Source organism: Falco biarmicus, chromosome 8 (assembly GCF_023638135.1).
Source record: "Falco biarmicus isolate bFalBia1 chromosome 8, bFalBia1.pri, whole genome shotgun sequence".
NCBI lineage: Eukaryota > Metazoa > Chordata > Aves > Falconiformes > Falconidae > Falco > Falco biarmicus.
In genome coordinates, this window is record NC_079295.1 from 61914851 (window position 1) to 61932978 (window position 18128).

An 18128-nucleotide genomic window follows, 5' to 3' on the forward strand; every position below is an offset into this window, starting at 1 on the left:
ACTCAAAGAGCTTTCCAAAATTTCAAGCTAACATCTGCTCTCTCTTTCCCCTCCCAAACCCACCACCTGCTTCAGTTTGCCTCTTGACTGTGCTGCTGTGCTGGATAGAGAAGGTCTTTTCCTGTTATGAAAGCCATTAATTAAAGAGAATCTTAAAACTCTTATTTGAAATGAATTGCTTTCCTGCAGGAGCACATAGCATGGACCTAAATATTTCCTCCTAGGATGTTGTGTCTATGTTATCGTTCCATCACCAAAACTGAGCATAACATCTCAGTTCACTCTTAGGGAGATGCCTTTCAAGAAGCTGGGTCCAGGTTAGTTGTTGAAGCTGTTGCTTTGGTAACAGGGAGCCAAACTTGCTTGCTTTCTGAAAATGAGCTAATCTAAGACACTGATAACACCTTATCAAGGACTAGCCCCAGTGACTTGTGATCTGAGACTTACCATGAAGTTGGTCAGAACCTTGAGCCTTTTCAAAGCACAGACTTCTGTGATATTTTGCTTGTATATTCTTCTAAATATTTGTGTCATCCTTTAGATACCAGGACCATTAGCCAGAGCTAAATTGCTGCTAGTTACTGTGCTGCTTTGAGCACACTCTTCCTAGCTTGATTGGTTTCAGAGGATCGTTTCCTCTGATTCTTATGTTGTATATACACGCACCTTTTCATAGTGCATGAAATGACCTGAAGCATCTGCAGTAGGTGATGTACAGTTGGTCTTTTTCTGTATAAATATCTTCTTACACTCAGGAAATCTGAGCATCCTTCCTGGATCACAGCAACTTGTTGCTGACCGGTAATAACTGTTACGCTAATTACAGAACACAAACACGAACGTTCGCCAACCTCATGTTGACTCTCAGGTTAGCACTTTTCAGAATATCCTTTTCAGCAGGCAGTATATGTCTGTGTGTAAGACGAGCATTTAACTGCTACTTCAAAAGTAAGATAGTTCCATTTGTGGGATGCAGAGACACATTCAGATAAATGGCTTTGGTTATTGGCAGTGACTTATGATAATAGACTGATATTTATCACACTTGCTGAACAAAGAGATTGTGTTACGGTAACACAGTAATGATTTCCTCAAGAGGCAATAGATTTCAGGTACAAGGTTTTTATCCAGATGAGAAATATTTAGGCTTATGCATACAAAGCCTGTGCTTTGAAATCTATTTTCATTTTAAGAAAGTCCTTTAATAGACAGGGGTGAAATGGGGGAGGGGGGAATTATTATACATATTTAATAGATCAATTCTTGGACAGATTTTATAAATATCAAGCCACTTTTTTAAAGCTAATGCAATGACTCACAGGCATAAGTGACGGCCCCACCCCCCCCGGAAGTTTATTTGGCAGGATAAGATTAATGAAGGGGCTACATCTGTGCATGCCACCCCTGCTCCCCACCTCTGCCATTGGCATCAATATTCAGGTGGTCAGTTTTGCATTCTTCAGCTCAGCAAGCTCTAGATAAACCAGGGAAACAAAGATGCTTTTACTTAGAGCTCCTAAGTATGTTATATTTGTTCTTTGCCATGAACAGCAAGAATCCTAGACAAGACAGCTTTAGGGACTTCAGAATCATTTGAGAAAACAAAATAAAAGAGGTGTTAGTTGTTATGTTTTGGCCATTTTCTCATTAGGTTAGTATCCAGATTAAATATTTAGATATTTGCATTTGCATCTGAAACTTTAAGAAATATTTGATGTTTAAAAAAATCTATTTCTACTATTAGCTTCTTAATTCACATTTCCATATTATACTCTAAGTGCCTACAGTAGGCTTTATTTGATGAAAATTTGCAGAGAACAACTCATATTGAAAATTATTATTTAATATCCATAATTTTACTTTTACAGCTGGTGCTGCAGTCTGCATTTTATCACACTTTTATTTCCAGAGTCTGAGAAATATATCAAGGGCTCACATCCTTAGGCAGGAATTACATCTGTAGAGCTTCATCAGGCCTTTGCACAAACTTTTAAAATCCTCCTTGTTCTTTTAAATTCCTGTTACTTCGTAGCCCTCCTACAGCCACAGTGTCTTAAGAGTGGTATTTTTCTGTAGTAGTAGCAGCTGGTCTACCAGCTTCTCCCACCCCCTGCCCAGCTCACAGCATTTGAGAGAGCAGAATTTTGAAACTGAGTGGCATCATATTGCATTTTATGGGTTTAAATCAACTCTGTAATCTTTTGTCCTTTTCTTCCTATGTCCCCAGCTGAAAATTTTAGGGGTGCAGTTGATGCTACATACACAGTTTAACTATTGAGTCTTGATTTTGGTTCCAACACAGTATCTTCTTGCTCTTGACTTCAGCAATTGCGATCCCCAATAAATCACACCGGGTTGGAGGTCGAGGCTGTGACTCTCTTGCGTGTACAGTGCACGTGTGTTGTGCCCACAGAGCAGGGAGCTCAGCCATCAGCCTTTGGGGAGCTTTTAGCCCAAACCATGTGCTTCTGTTCCTCTCTTTTTCTGAAGGGCAAAGCCCTGCTTGAAAACCACCAGGTCCGGGAGCAACCTGCCCTTGAGCTGGACGTTCACAGACCTGCTCACTGACCACGCTTTCCCGGTGCATACAAGGTTTTCCTGCACATCAGGGCTGAAAAGGGGACTGAAGCCTTCTTACCTCCTCAGTAAACCCGCAGCTGGTACCTACAACAGGTTTTTGTCCAGGCCCTAAATGATCTTTCTTTGCACTTTTTCCTTTGTACTTCCCATTAGAGTTCCCTGTCACCTCACCCCTTTGTTACTCCAAAAAAATCAGTTCTCTGTTCAACTGAAAGGACGCAAACTTATTCATGCTTACCCTTTTTTCCTAATTTACAAAATTTGAGATGAATCTTGGAAAGTCATTCAAGAAAACATCAAAAGTTCCAGACTTCACTTGACTTCCCCACCCCCACCCCACCCTTTTCTTCTGCAAAGCACATATGAGACACTGGCAAGAAAGCAAGTTCAAGGCTCTAATATAATTGAAGAACTTTATATAGAAGGTCACTGAAGAATTAAGAAACTATGCTTGTGCATATTTCACAGCACGGAGAAGGCTAAAATAATAGTAGATTACAAAGTGGTCTTTAAAAACACTGTATTACACCAATTCTTTACCCTTCCTGAAAGAACTAAATAATCACCCTGCACCCCGGAATTCTTGGAAAACTGCACTCAAATGTGGTCCCATCAAGTTTTCCAGAGCCATTTACCCTTCAAATTAGCTGTCTTAATGATTCATGGTTCCTCAGAGCTGTAACAACGGGAACGGTTTGTCAAGTGCAAAACAAACAATTTGCAAACATTTGAGTATTTACTGAGTACTGGATCCTCTCCAAGAAAGGGACTTTTAGCCCATGTTAAGAGATTGTTGCAAGTTTACTATTGTCTCCCAGCAGAGCACCCTGCTGATGCTGTAGTAAGACCATCCAGGTCGTTCCTTTGGATATTGTAGGAGAGGGCTGGGGAAACAGTCACAGTGTGACAGCAAAGACTGTGGCGGAGTCCAGCAGCTATTCAGGGAAATGGCAAAATTAAAAACAGCATTAAGGTGAAAGAGGAATTAATTTAGGGTGGATGGTTCTGGTGGATAATAGCCAAAAGTGGCTTGGGCTGCTAAATTGGAGTTCTGGTCCCAAGGAAAAAAAATAAAACTGATCCTGAGCTTCTTGAGCCAAGGATGCTCTCAGCTGTTCATGCAGGCTTACAGCATCTAAGTAGGAGTTTACTTTGTGTTCTTGACTGAAAATTGCAAAATAATGTTTTTTCTTTTTGAAACAAGCAATTTTGTTTTTAATCAGATACGGGAAAAGTAAGGGTAGCACAGGTTTTGTGTGCATGCGAACTCATTTCTAATTGAGTCAGAGTGTAATTTCTACCTGTGAGAGGCATAGATACAGAGGCTGGGACAACTCTGTCTTGGATTCTTCCCTTGGGCAACCCATAGAGGGAAAATACAGTTTTGAGGTACCACAACAAAACCATTTTACTGGTGTATATCAGCTTTACAGAGCCATTCGTATTTTTTGTTCTCATTTTTGTCTGTCCTACTATGCTCCTTTCTTGTCATCCTTTAATGTTGGCAGGGGTCTTATATGTTGACATTTACTTTTAGGTCTAAAGCTGTTGCTTCTCTGTAGGAGGTGACATTCATTCTCCTTCTTTCCCAATGTCAGAATTATCATTGCTGTATACTTTTAATTGCAAATGTCGAGTGCCCTCTGTTCTCTCAGCAGCTCAGTTCATAGCCATCACAAAGCCAGAGCACATATTTCTTTCACGAGTTTTAATTTAATTAACAGTAAGACACACAAATTGGGTTTGAAAAAAAAATATTAATAAGAATTAAACAGAACACCAGATGGCTGTGTAAATCCTATCTAATAGAGAGTTGGAACAGGAACTTTTCTCATGGCTGTATTATTAATAATTAACATATGGAGGATGCTCCGAACAGAATACTCATGGCTGCGTTAGATTATAATTTTTCACTGCATTGGTCACGCGACTCAGATACTCAAGGGCAGGAGAAGTCCCAGCTTTTATCAACTGCTGCAATTTGCTCAGAGGATGCAGTTTTACCCTGCACAATATCTTGTGCACAAAATGCTTGCCAGGGTCCCTCTCACCATTAACTGGGGTCCCACCTGCAGCGTTTCCACCTCGCATGGCGGCTGGAGAGGGTTAGTCCCTGAATGGGGAAAAGGACCGGCTCTGCTCCTGCTGCAGGGATGGCTCTGCCCCACAAAACCTGCAGCACAGCCGGTGCTGAGCTCAGCCAGCACATCCTTAGGAGGGGTAACTGGAAAAGCTTGGCGTGTGCAAGAGAAGCACATGAGAACAGAGGGCAGAAGTCCAAGGGTGACCAGAAGCTCTGAAACTCCTCACTCTGGAGGGCAAGGACCAGGTCTGTGCCGTGTGCCATGGTGGGCAGCTATGGCTCTGCGAGCTCTGTGCGCTCTCAGTTTGCCGTTATCCTGCAAATTCCCGCAGTGCCATGCCCGGGGAGGGGGCACAGCGGGGCACAGTGCCCCTGCCTCGTGCACAGCCGGTGCCTTAGCCTCCACACTGATGGAAAATGACATTTCGGTAACCCAGATGAAATGTTTCAGCTCCACAGCTTTCTGAGCTGGGCAGGTCCCAGAAAATCTCTCCTGCGGCTGTTTGTCCTTCTTTGGAACAGAATTAAGTTTAGGAATTTCCCATGGGACAGACATTGATCTTTCTGTACTGCAATGGTTGTAACAAGCACAGACACAGCTTGGAAAGAGACAGGGTTATGTTTTACCATGTAAATGTGAATCCTCAAGGAGGAGAATTCCTCAGGAAAAAAGGCTTTCAGGAAGCTGGCTTTTTGCTTTTGTTTCTGTAATCCCTGGTTAATTTTTTCCCACCCTTTAGTCTCAAGAATATTTAACTAAACTCTTGTGACATCGTTGATGGCTTGTACTGTGGTGGTGAGAAGAAAAGTGTCTCCCTTTTCCATCACTGGAAAACCAGTTGATACTGTACAAATGTAATTTAATATCTATGAGAACAGTAGAAACACTGTGGTCATTCTGGACTCTTAAGCTTATCCATGTAATCTTTTCTTTTTACATTTTTAATCACATATTAGAGACGTTTTGTCAGAGATTGGAAAGGGAAGGAGTTACTTCCCTTCTTCACAGAAAGTCTTTCTATCTCTCTGAGTATTTCATTAGCAAGGTTCCTTCCTCCACTAAAATCTGTGGTTTGATGATTTCCTTTTGCCCAGATGTTTTAATTTCTTTTCTTTTCCAAGATGAATCTCATTTTGTTATTTCCTGCCCATACATCCATCCTCTCAAGGCCTGAATGAATCATTTCTCCATCCTGAGTGGTGTTTGCAGTATTCCCAATTTATTGTAATATGCAGACTTAATTACTTTCATTTGCAAAGTACCACAGGGTCTTAGATGTCCGTCAAGACATTGACAAGACAGCACAGGAGCACATGAAACCCATTGCATGGATGTCCATCACGGGTGAAAGGACTTAAAATTACCTTTATTAATAATAAGGTTCTCTTAGAAAAGAGCGGTTAATATGGTCTGCTATAAACCTGACCTTAGCTACCCCCAGTTTTGGCTTCATTTGTCTTCCCATAGGCAGCAGACCTGCATTTTAGATGGAAAGTCAGATGGGGATGATACAACCCCTCAAAAAAATAAGATTCAGTGTTTCATGTTACTGAGGGAATTTTCCTAAGTGATGTTCAAATTCAGATGTCAGCATGGGTACTGACCCAGGGTGTGGCTCTCCCATGTGAGATCCATGTCACACACCTGTAGGTTGTCCACGTTTGAGTATGTTTTTGGGACTCTACCTCATGGTGAGAGGAGTCTCATCCTATGAGTGAGTCTTGCTCTCCATCTGTGCTGGAGGCACGTGGGCTTGAGCACTAGCCCAGCTTCCTCACCACCTAGCCAAGGGAAAACAGTTCAGTGACTCTCCTGGGGAAGGAAATGGCTAACACATTTTACATTTCTCCTTCTGTGCCCACCATGGTTGGGGTGGTTTTGAGGTTTTTTTAGATACCAAAGGGAGCTTGGGGTTTGGTAGCTTTTTATAGTGGCATGTTTTCAGATGAATAATTAAATAATAAGGATTTCCAAATGGTTTTGATTCCGCACAGATATGAAAACCCTGGGATGTTAGAGGCTGAGACTTCCAATTCATTTGCTTATTTTCAGATAAATAATTCAGTGATAAGATTTATTCATACATGTAAAAAGAGGAGAAACCAGACATTAGCAATGAATCTCTTCAGAAAACATGCAGCCCACTAGAATATGAAACAGAAGTTTTCTCAAGAGCCAGCCACCTTATTCACTCCCTTGTAGAGGAATGTTTAGCACAAAAAAAGCATCTGTCGTTGTTTCAGGAAAATGAAATTATAAGGAAACTTTAGGCAGAAAAGGGTTTAAACTGAACCAATTAAAGAATTTATGTAAACTCTATGTTTTCTAGTTATACACCTCAAATATAGCAGACTTAATTTTACATGGCATGAATTGAAAATGTAGCAGAACGACAAAAAAATCCCCCTTCATTCCTTCCACTACTAAGAGGATTATTAATTTTGTGTTTTCACTTAGCAGCAGAGAACATTTCTGTCAATGGGTGAACTGCATTTGAAATGGTCCTGGTAGTTTTATTTACCCCATTACTTTAGTCTTCTATTAAAGTAATTTGGTTTTATTGGGTTTTATTTTGTGCCTGTTTAACAATCTGGTGCCTGGTCAAATCCTGTTCCCAAGCACGTTGCTCCCTCTGATGGGACCGCGCCATCTCATTTACAGAGCTGTGCCACATGGGTGGTTTGGGGCAATTACACAAGCATTGGGATGCTGTGATGACCTGCACTGCCTTGGTTCTGTCATCTTGTCGCCTTTGTAAAGTGAGATCCTGATCCTGTTAATGTACTCATGGGTTTAGCAGAGAGCAGATCTATCCTAAACAACAGGCTTGCTTTTATAGAGCAGGCTGAATCACAGGAAAGGGATGTGGTTGTAAACTGTAGCCGTGCTAAAGTTTCAAGTCTTCAAAATCAGAATTTTGAATTAGATAAGTCAACCAGCAAGTGGACCCAGATATTGAATTTCCATAAAACTGGGGAATATTTGAGTTACCTTGGGGTTTGATGCAAGCAACTATTTCTCCAATGCTAAATGGTTCTATCTAATAAGAAAAATGTTTTGGTTCAGAAAGGTGAATGTGAAAGGTTTTACAAAATGTGTAATTTATCACTGAAACCATATTAAATGCTTCTAGGTTTATGCCTTAAAAGTGACTCAGAGACTAAGGTTGCACAATTTGTTGGGTTGGGGTTTTTTTCCCCGGTAATTCCAGCTCATCTGGGCTCTGCCTACAAATATATAAACCTTTTCCCTTTGCTACCAGGTTTATAAATGCTGCTGTTAGACTCCAGATATCAGGTCTGAATATTCACCCAGACTGTCACAAAGCTCATCTACAGGATGAACAAGAAACCCATGAATATTTGTGTGATGCCATTAGACAGTCAAATGAACCCCAGGGACGGAGGGAAAGCTGCAGAAATCCTCAGGGCAGGGACGTTTCCTTGCTTCACGTTCCCTCTGTGTGTCTGCAGCAGCTGTGGCATCTCAGAGGACTTTTTCTTGTGTACTGTTTATTTTTATGCAGTGGTCAGTTCCCATTGAGATGAGTCTTGGTCAGCTGAATTTTCTTTCATCCGAGCTGAACGGGGTTCCATGAATTATTTTTTTAGTTGCATGTGGATGAAGGAGTTTGGACCTGCTGATTTGCTCTCCCTTGCAAGCTTACTCTGGTGCAAAGTGTTTTAAAAACTGGGTCGGTGGCCATGGATAGAATTTATAATTAGAGCAGGTCTCTTCTGTGAAAAGGTCACAGTCTCACAGCATGGGTATTTGGATTGGAACTTTACATATTATTTTTAATTCATAAATTATAGGGTAAGTAGTTTTTCTATTTTTTTCTTAAATGTTCTACAGCTTTACTTGCACCTTTATCAAGCACAACAGCAAACAATGAGCCAACTTCCAGCCACATTTACCCTCTGACAACCTCATTTGTCATAGTTTAATAGCACAAGCACTTGCTAGAGGCAGATTTTTTTCCTGTATTCTGGATCATGAAATAACTATATTATATCCCATCTGTTTCTGTTAGGTTGCCTCAGAATAGTCTCTTCAAGACAAAGGAAGGGCTCTTTGTTCACTTGGAGGTTCACAGAACAGAGTACAAGGTGAAGATAAGAAAAGCCATGTGCATATGTTGTTCTTTTCCCGCACTGGGTATTTCCTAGCAAGCTTCAGCAATTTCCACTGAGCTCTGTTATCTCCCACTCGGGATCAGGTGAAATGACTCTGCAAGTAGGTGGCTCTTTTACCAGATAAAAAAACCTGTTATGACACATTTTCCACTTTTTTCCAAGGTCTGGGCTTGGTTGGTTTTTTTTCCCAAAAAGTGCATTTCCATTGAAGAAAATCTTTTATTCAGTATAAATCCAGACTCTTTATTCAGGCTTTGAGTCTTAAAAATGCTTAAAATATCAAATAAATCTTCAAAAGTGAAAAGTGGCTTAAAAGCAAGGAAATTATGTTTTGGTTTAGTATTTTCATTGCTTTTTTTTCTGTCGTGTGCATGTGGGCATATGTTTAGCCCTTAATTCATCAGATCCTCTTTCGTGAAATGGCAGTATATTTTTTACCCTTCAGGGGAACAGCAGTAATATCCTGCTTCGACCTTTCCCGGAGTTTCTCCCACCCTGCCGATGTTTGCTGATACTCCCACAGCATCTTCAGCAACCCACTGAAAAAGGATGATTTCATATCTCCTTTGATGAAGGTTTTGCTGTGAGAAACATGACATTGCCCACACAGCAGCAGAGACGGGCAAGCCTGGCTTCCCATCCCTCCTTGCCTCTGGTTTTGCTCAAGCAGATGCCACCTCACCTTCCAGACCAGGGCTGGCTTCCCCTTCTGCTGGGAGCACCAGCACAGCAAGCTCAGCTCGGGCTCTGTTTGTCAGTGAGGTGTGTCACCAAGTCTTCTTAAGAATACTTATGTGCTTTCCTCATTTCAGAGCACACAATGCGTGTGGTTCACGTCCCACCTGGTTTTTCCAGTGTGTGGATGCCTGCAGTAGCCCTGCTCCTGTGCTCCCTGGTGACGTGCCTGGCAAAATGGGAAAAGCCATGTGTACAACCCACCTGATCCTTGCTCCCCTCGTTTTCCCTTGTAATTCAGAGGCACAGAGTGACACTTGATTCCAACGAGTCATCGTCAGCAAAACAGTTTGGGCATTTTTGCTAGAATCTCTGGAATTTGAAGCATTACAGACCCAACCAGGGGTTCCCATGAGCAGGTGCCATGGTCTAAAACATGTTAATCAGTGTAGGCTTGCAGAGGGTGATGAGCTACGTCAAAAGACAAATGTTTAATAATGAACTCAGAAAAGTTGTTCAAAGGACATGATGGAAAGTAAAACGGCTCATCTCTGCCCGTGTCTTTTGACGTTACCAATGTTCTCCTGAAAATCTGTTCAAGCGGCTCCTTTTCTAGCTCTCACTCCCTGATCAAACACATGGCTGCTCACCCCAGCCGCAGCTTGTGTTTGCTGAGGTTTGCCAGCGTTTGTTGTAAGGCTTATAGCGAAGGGGCGAGCTGGAGAGGACAGACAGGAGTGTCTCTGTGAAAGCAGAACAGTAAAGTCACAAGTTTGCATTGTTAGTTTTGACACGCAGGTTTTTAAAGGGTTTTCAGTGGTTCACTGATGAGTTTTTCTTTCCTGCCTCAGCCCCTGGCTATTCAGCGTAGCGTGCATTAGCAAAGCGAGATGATCCTGTCTGAGTGGTTAATTCTTTTGCCTCACTGGTAGATTTCTGCACTCATAAGGGAATTAAAATTATTTCAGTAATAAAAGACATACTGGGTTTTTTTCTGCACAATTAATTCCAATCATCTGAGGCTGACCTCTGCCTTTTACCTGTCTTGCCATAAGTTTCTTTACTTCTGCTGACAGCATTTTTCTGTCCAAGATGATTTTTTTTTTTTTCCTGCTCTCTGTTTGATGTGTGAGCATCGTCTGACACTCTCAAGAATTTTCTGGGATTTGTCACCTGCCTGTAGCTTATCTGCTGTGTGCCATAGGATAAGAGAGATGCCCTTCAAGCAGGGACCGCGGGGTGTTTTGGATGGGGGGGTTGAACCGTGCCCAAACACTGACAGCTTAGGCATCTGCAGCACTAATCCTGAACAGCAGTCATGACTGGGGTCCTCATCACAGGCTCTTTCTCTGTCCAATGTAACGGGATATAAACCACAAAACTCTCTATTACGGTGTTTTCTAACAGAAGTAACTTCCTATACAGTTATAGAGATGTAAAGGTACTTTATTGTCTGCATAGAAACTCATGCATTTTTGAACAAGAATGCTGAGGAAAAAATCTCACTCTGTCATGAGAGCTGTAAAGTGCTTTCCCACAATGCGTATACATGGTAAGCTACGGGAAAGAGCTGTCATACATCAAATTAGATAGCAATGTGGAAAAGTTATCATTCAATGTGGTTTCCACAGTGGTCTCTTTATTTTTACATGTTAAACAGTTCCTTTGGGCCCTTTCAATTCCCATTGGAGGCTTTGCTAGATCTTTTTCCTTATTCCAGACAAATACTCATCCCTCTCTTTTAATCCCCTGTAGCACAGAACAGTGGCTTTTGGAGGTGTCAATACTTTCCTGTGTCTTTAAGTGGCTCTCACAAATGCCACTTTGGCAGCTTCATTATTTGAGCTGGCTTTTCAGATTGATGTGTGATTTCTAAAAATTTTTTTTTTAGCCTTTTCTTTAACTGAAGAAAATGTGTCACTGATAGGCTGGAGGGAAGTACAATTTTCTTTCTAAATCAGAGAGGTATGCACGGTATAGGAAAAGCCACTGCCATCTACTGGGGTCCCTGTGCCAGGGGACCAGAAAAGCTCCCACTGCAGTTTCTGAATGCAGAAGCCTTGGAAAACATCTTGCTTGAGCTCCCAGATCCTGATGTGTTACCTTTATCAGTTTGGAAGGGACTCTCTCTGCCCATTAGATAAAGCACTTTTAAAGAGCTCTTTTTGGCCCCACACAACCCTCTCCACTGCCAGTGCTTCCATCCCACTCAGCAATACCATGCCCTTCTGCGCAGCCCTGGCCACGCTGGTCTGGTTGCAGTGATTTCTGCCTTCCTCTTCTGAGATACAGCACAGGAGCAGCCACTGTTCGCCCCTAAAAGCCTCCTAGACTCATTTTCTTGTATGGAAGAAAGAAAAATATCATTTAATGGGAACTTAGAAAAAATGTTGCGGCTTTTTTTTTTTTTTTTTGGTTGCGGCATAAACTCAATATAACACTCAACCATTTTTCATTACACTTTGAAGCATTCTGCCTTGAAGCTTTTGTCTCAAACTCTGCTTTTTTCTGTGGCTACGACACTAAGCAAAGCATCAGTGTAATCTTTAACTTGGTGTCAGTGCCCATTCCCAGAGAAGAGAGAAAGTTAAATGGCTTTGTAACATCTCTGATGAGATCTAAGCTCAATTTCTGAAATTTTAATAGAGAGAGGGTTGCCATTGTCTAAGCATCTTTGCATGTTTCATTAATATCTGGATGGAGCAAACATAATGAGAAACTCTACTGCTTTCTGTAAGCAAATAACAGATCAGAACTCATTCATGCTCTTATCTTTCTTATCCTGATCTTATTTTCCCCTCATTTTTGTAATAATCAGAGTAAGATGAACACCATCAAGATTCCATGGCATGCTGCCAATCTTTATTGCCTTGTACAAAATAAATTGTTCCAATGAACTGGGGTTTATGGCAAGTCCTTCTCAGTTTTCCTGTATTTGTATTTTCATTGTAGCTGTTCCCAGAGAGAGTGAAAAAAACAACAGATTATAATGTCTGATGAATCCTCTCAAATTCCAACCAGCAAAAGTCTTTGACCATCTCATTGCCAAGGACAACTGAATTTCTTTGTCTGAATCAATTCTCATAATGCAGTGAACGATTACAAGAGAAAGAGGAAGCCTGGCTGCTGCTTTGCCCCTTCATCTCAGAAGTCTGCACATCTACCAGTGTCATTTTTCCTTTCCACGACTTGCTACAATTGTTGTTGAATTCATCATATCTGAAAACCAGATTTACAAAGGGAATCAATTCTCTGCCTAGCTTCCTTCCATGTCATCTTTCTGTCCATGTGCCAGACAGATAATGAGCCCTAGCAGCATTAGCGCAAACAAACACTGGGCGTTAGGAAATGCCTCCCTGCAATACTGCTGTCATTGCCTTAACTTCAAACTTTAAATGCTCAGAAGAAGTAGGACTTGTGACTTATAGACTATCCTTTTTGAAAGCTTTCTTTTTTTTGAAACCAGCTTAAAAGAAAACATGTTCGACTGTTAATATTTCCAGGAAAAAAATTCTAAAGACAGGAGAAGTTAAAAGTACCTGTCCAATTTCTTCACTCTGATTTGTTCAGTAGAAGGGGTAAAGCCTTATTTTCTATTTTTTTTTTCTTTTTGAGAAATGCAGACCCCAAAGCCTAATTCATCAGAAGAAACACATTTTAAATAGCTGCTAATGTGCTGTTAAAGAAGGAAATGTGCTTTTCTACAGCAATCCTAATTACTGTGCAACTGTATTTCATTCTGCACTAGCAATGAACTGATCATTTAAACTCACAGTAACGGCTTTGTTATTATGCAGACATCTAGAAAAAGAGTCCATTATATTCCCAATTTGATCATCGTTTCATAGATAGTGAAGATGAAAGTGCAGTTAGAATTTTCTCTTTCTCAGTCCCGATAACATCACAGACTAGAGCTGCCATCCCCCCAGCAGGCTGCAGCTCAAAGGGCTGAAGCAGAGCAAGGGGCAGCTGCCAGAAATGGTCCATGTCCATGCTGCCAGGCAGGGGCAACAGCGGCCACGAAGCCCCCTAGCAGCCTCTGCTTTCCTCCTTTCTGTCTCTCTCTACTCCCTTCATCCTCACCCTCACCTCCAGAAAGTTCTGGGGTTTGAAATAGCAGAGGGTTTTACATTTCCCTCCTAAGAACCTTTATTCAGCCACAAAACTCACAAATGAACCACTCAGTTCTGCTAATGCGATCAGCGACGTTAGCAATGTATTTATTTTTCATCTTTTCTTTCAGTTATTTTGCCTTTTAATTATCTTGCAATGAAAGATGGTCATGTTCTGAATTCAATCACCCTGAAGAACAATATGAAACAAAGAACTTTAATCTTTTATTATAAAACTCTTCTAGGGGATCCAGTGGTGCTGTAATTTTACCGTTAAGAAATTGCCCTTTTCTGTTGCCTACTGCTTGCCTTTTCTTTTGCCTCTGAACAACGAGCTGGAGAGGCTCAGTTACAGGGCACAGAACATGTACTTCCCCTACCACAGCACCACGACTTTTCCTTCGGCTTTTCCATTTCGCTTTTTGTCCAATCAGTAAAGAACAAGCTGTCATTTTTTGAGAGGTAATCTGAGATAAAGCATTTAAAAATAGAAAAATGCCACCCAGAGCTCTGACAGTTTACAGGAGAAGGAGAACCGTGCAGAAGGGTTCGCTTTGGGTCCACATATAGTGAATAGAACAATATAATACTAGTGCTGTGTTGGGCAACTCTTTCAATGGCCTATGTCTTCAGCAAGTTATTGGAGGGGGTTTTCAGGGTGCTGTCAAAGAGCCTCTCTGTTTCTTTTCTGAATCGCAATGTAGACTGTTGTACCTCAAGAGGGAACTTGCCCACAGAAGCACTTTGTCAGCGCTGGCCACTGGTGGGTGTTGGGTTTTGGTCTAGATGGTCTTCTGTCTAACAAACCTTTTACCTAGAGGAGACAAGAAGCAGAAGTGAAACACGTTCTGCCAGTACCTGGGGATTTTGGGTGCCCAATTTGCAGTTTTTCCTTTGTGACACCATAAGCTGTGTTAGACAACAAAGATACGCCCTGTCTTGTGAATAATGGGCCATATATGATTTATTTAAAGAACAGTGTGCTCATGTTTATCTGAGGAGACCCTTACTGTTGACTTGAGGATGTACTAAACCCTTGAATGGGTGACATAGGGAGTCTGCTAATTGTCCAGGCACAAGATATGTTAATATTGTTAACTTGAAGATATACTAAATCCTTGAATGGGAGTGTGCTAGTTGTCCAGGCATGAGATATGTTAATGTTGTTAACCTGAAGATATACTAGGTCCTTGAATGGGAATGTGCTAATTGTCCAGGTGCGAGATATGTTAATGAGTTCCCAGAAAGTTAATGAATAGACATGAGCGACTTGTATAAAGAGGGGGCTGAAAGGTTCCCTTGGTGTGCATGACTTTGGTGGAGCGATCCCCCATGCACCCAACGCTGCCAAATAAAGATAACCTCCGCTCACTCCAATATTGGTAACTGATTCTTTAAAACACTTGTTCCACTGACAAGTTCAGCAAGTTATTCACTAACATCTCATCCTCGTCAGGCAACGCTACTGATACTTCTGTTTCTGTTTCTTTTACAGTTTGTTGCTCACCCCAACTGCCAGCAGCAATTGCTCACCATGTGGTATGAAAACCTCTCAGGCTTACGGCAGCAATCTATAGCTGTGAAGTTCTTGGCTGTCTTTGGGGTCTCCATTGGCCTGCCCTTCCTTGCCATAGCCTACTGGATCGCTCCCTGCAGCAAGGTACAGGCTCATTCAGGTGATGGTTTTTATGGCTGTTTCTACCCAGGGCCTGGAATGAAGTCACGTATTTTTCTGTAAGGCTGTTGGGAAGCGATTCATGCTATCCTCTGAGGTTGCCCCAGAGGAGAGCAAGCTTGAGGTGTTGCTTGATATACACAAACGGAGCTATCGGGTATGGTTTGAGGATCATCTTTATAGGTAAAACAGGTGGGGTGGTGGGGGAAGAGGGTGATGTAGGAGATAACAACATGGGAGCAGGGTGAAGAAAGAACAGAAGAACCACCAGAATGGGAAATAACTAAAGGAGAAGGTCTGTGTTCCCCTTTTAGTTAACCCTGAGGTTTAAACCCTCGTTCCTTTTATGTACTTTTTATTGCAGGTTCCCCCCTTCTTCAGGGCTTCTTTCTTCCCCTTCCTTCTTTCTGATCTTGTATTTTTAGTTAGTGGAGTGTTATTATGGCACATGTGCCTGACACTGGCATGCCCCAGGGGACTGCTTAGTGCTGCAGGGAAGACTAGACTAATCATACCCGAATGGTTTTGAGGGAAAAGATGATTAAACTTGGAAGTCTGTGGTACACCTACATACGGCTGTGCTATGTCTCACAGCATCAGGTGGAGCAGAAGAATTTTGCCAAGACCTGGAGGTCGAAGGACCAGAGCCAACAGTTAGCTTAGGTAAAAGCCTGAGTTGTCTGTGATGTGAAAACTGTAGTGAGGTTTCCACCCTGAAAGTGTCTGCTCAAACAAGTGGAGATAAACAGGTGTGCAGCTGAGTGACAAATCACTTTCTCACTACTCTTGCTGCAGAAGAAAGGGGTGGCAGGGGAAAGGATCATTTCACAATCAGCAATAGCCAGCAACATCATCCATTACAAGATAGAGGTCTTCAGCAGGAGGCTTATCAGAGGTACCTAAATTCTATAAAAATGACCCCTGGTAATGTATTCTGTCTCAAAAGCATCTTCTCCCATTTCCTTTCAAAGCCAATGAGGAATCCTCTGTGATTTTGTCAAGCCCAAGAAATTAAAGATCCATGGATGGGTATTAAGGAAAGACTATAATTTGAAAAGATTTCTGTTAGTGCAATCAGACCAATCTTTTGAAAACAGTCTTCCAGAACATCTGAGGTAATAAGACATGTCTAAACTAGGTCTCCTCCAAAATATCTCCAAGAAATGTACTTTCTCTTAAAGTAATTGAGAATGTAACTTCATTTTCTTGAGGTCTGTATCAACACACACCCCCACAGCTGGTGTGAACCGGGCAGACTCCGGAGCTTCACCCAGGGGAAGTGCGTGTGAAAGCTGGGCTGTGCTGCGGGTGGTTTCGGTTGGGTCATAGAGGGAATTTCATGTGTGGAACTACCGCATTAATTCTGTTATTTCAGACCTCAGACTGGCAGGGATTTATGAAGCTGTTTAATTTCCCTCACCTCTGTTGAACGCGCGGGGAGCTGGCACGCCAGCCAACGGCAGCATTTGCAGTGTACTCTCAGGATTACAGAGGTTGCATTCGAACATAGCGTTAGGTGGGGAGAACAATTAGACTAAAAGTAAGTGGAGAATTTAAATGAAAAGCATAAAATCTAAGGGGGAAAAACTGAGGGAAAAAAAACCCAGAAAAAATACAGCAGAAATAAAAAATTATTGAGGTTGTTACTTGGTTTTAACTTCTTAAGGTAGGTGTATTAATTTTTTTTTAAAAATAGAGGGAGGGGGACAACTTTTCATCAGCTGTGATTTCATTACACTAAACCTTTCGTGCATTCTCATTTTTCCACATCCCTTTCTTTTCACCTCACTTTAGGCTGTGAAAAACCACACGTAACCTCCTATCAGAAAGTCAAATGGGAAGTTCTTTCAGGCAGGAATTGTCTTTCAGTGCATGGGTTTGCGTTGATCAGAACAATGCAGTCTTGATTTTTGATTGGGGCCTGTGGTAGAAATATCTGAATAATGAATGCATTTTCCCCCCACAAATTGGTACCCCACCCAAAATCATCATTACTAGGTTGAAGGGTTGAGGGCCTCGTATCCTCACATAGAGTTATTGCAGACAGTTTCACTGGCAGCATTCCTGCTGGAAGGATGGTGGTGTTAACAGAAGCTCTGGGCAGCCCAGTTTTGTCCTGGTCAATTTTACAATTTTTTGTAAACTTAATTGGTTTTAAGTTATGGAAAGAATCTTGATGTTACACAACTGAGTAATGAAATCATTTTTCCATAGTATCAATCAGTTATTTGACTTAAATCAAGTCGGGCTGATGCATGGATGCCCAAACATCAGTCAGAGTCTCATTTCTGGACTAAGTGAGAAAAATGAAGGAAATATCTGTAATGTGGAATATTGTTTATAGGAGCTGTCCTGGCCAATACTGGTATATCACATTCTTAAGATGTATTGGTCACATTCTGCAGTTTCACATAGGATAATAGAGTAGTTCATAGCTCAAAATAATTCCTTCACTGGTGTATGTTAGCAAGGAATATGTTTTCAACCCTTTTTACCCTAACAGAAAATTTTCATTAATAAAGCTTAGGGGGTTGGAATATTCCATACCAGATACCACCCTCAAGAATTTGGTAAATGGTATTAACTGGAGTTCGTAACTGAAGCCTTAAGTCTTCTTTTGCATTCAGTTGCACAGATTGTCCCCATTAAAAACAGTTTTAGTGTCAGTCATTCATTCACCTCTGGATGCACAAGCTGTTGGCAAGACCTGTGGAGTGTAAGCCCGTCCTATCCTGAAAGATCTGTGCTGATGCATCTACCCCGTGGAGGCCATGACTCTGAGATGAACTGGGCTTGGTATGTTAGCATCCAAATTTGTTTCACTGGTGATCAAAAGAGAAGATAAGACACAGCACGAAAAAATTGC

General features: G+C 41.6%; 1 protein-coding gene across 5 annotated transcripts in view; it reads left to right on the top strand.

Moving 5' to 3' along the window:
* TRPC7 (transient receptor potential cation channel subfamily C member 7) overlaps positions 1–18128 on the top strand; it is a 73116-nt gene that overhangs the window by 24656 nt on the left and 30332 nt on the right. For 3 of the 5 annotated variants that reach the window (XM_056350431.1, XM_056350432.1, XM_056350433.1), the window contains one exon: positions 15083–15247. The exons of the other annotated variants lie outside the window; for them this stretch is intronic. In XM_056350431.1, the coding sequence (XP_056206406.1) occupies positions 15083–15247 (165 nt within the window). The remainder of the gene's footprint in view (positions 1–15082; positions 15248–18128) is intronic. 5 annotated transcript variants of the gene reach the window in all.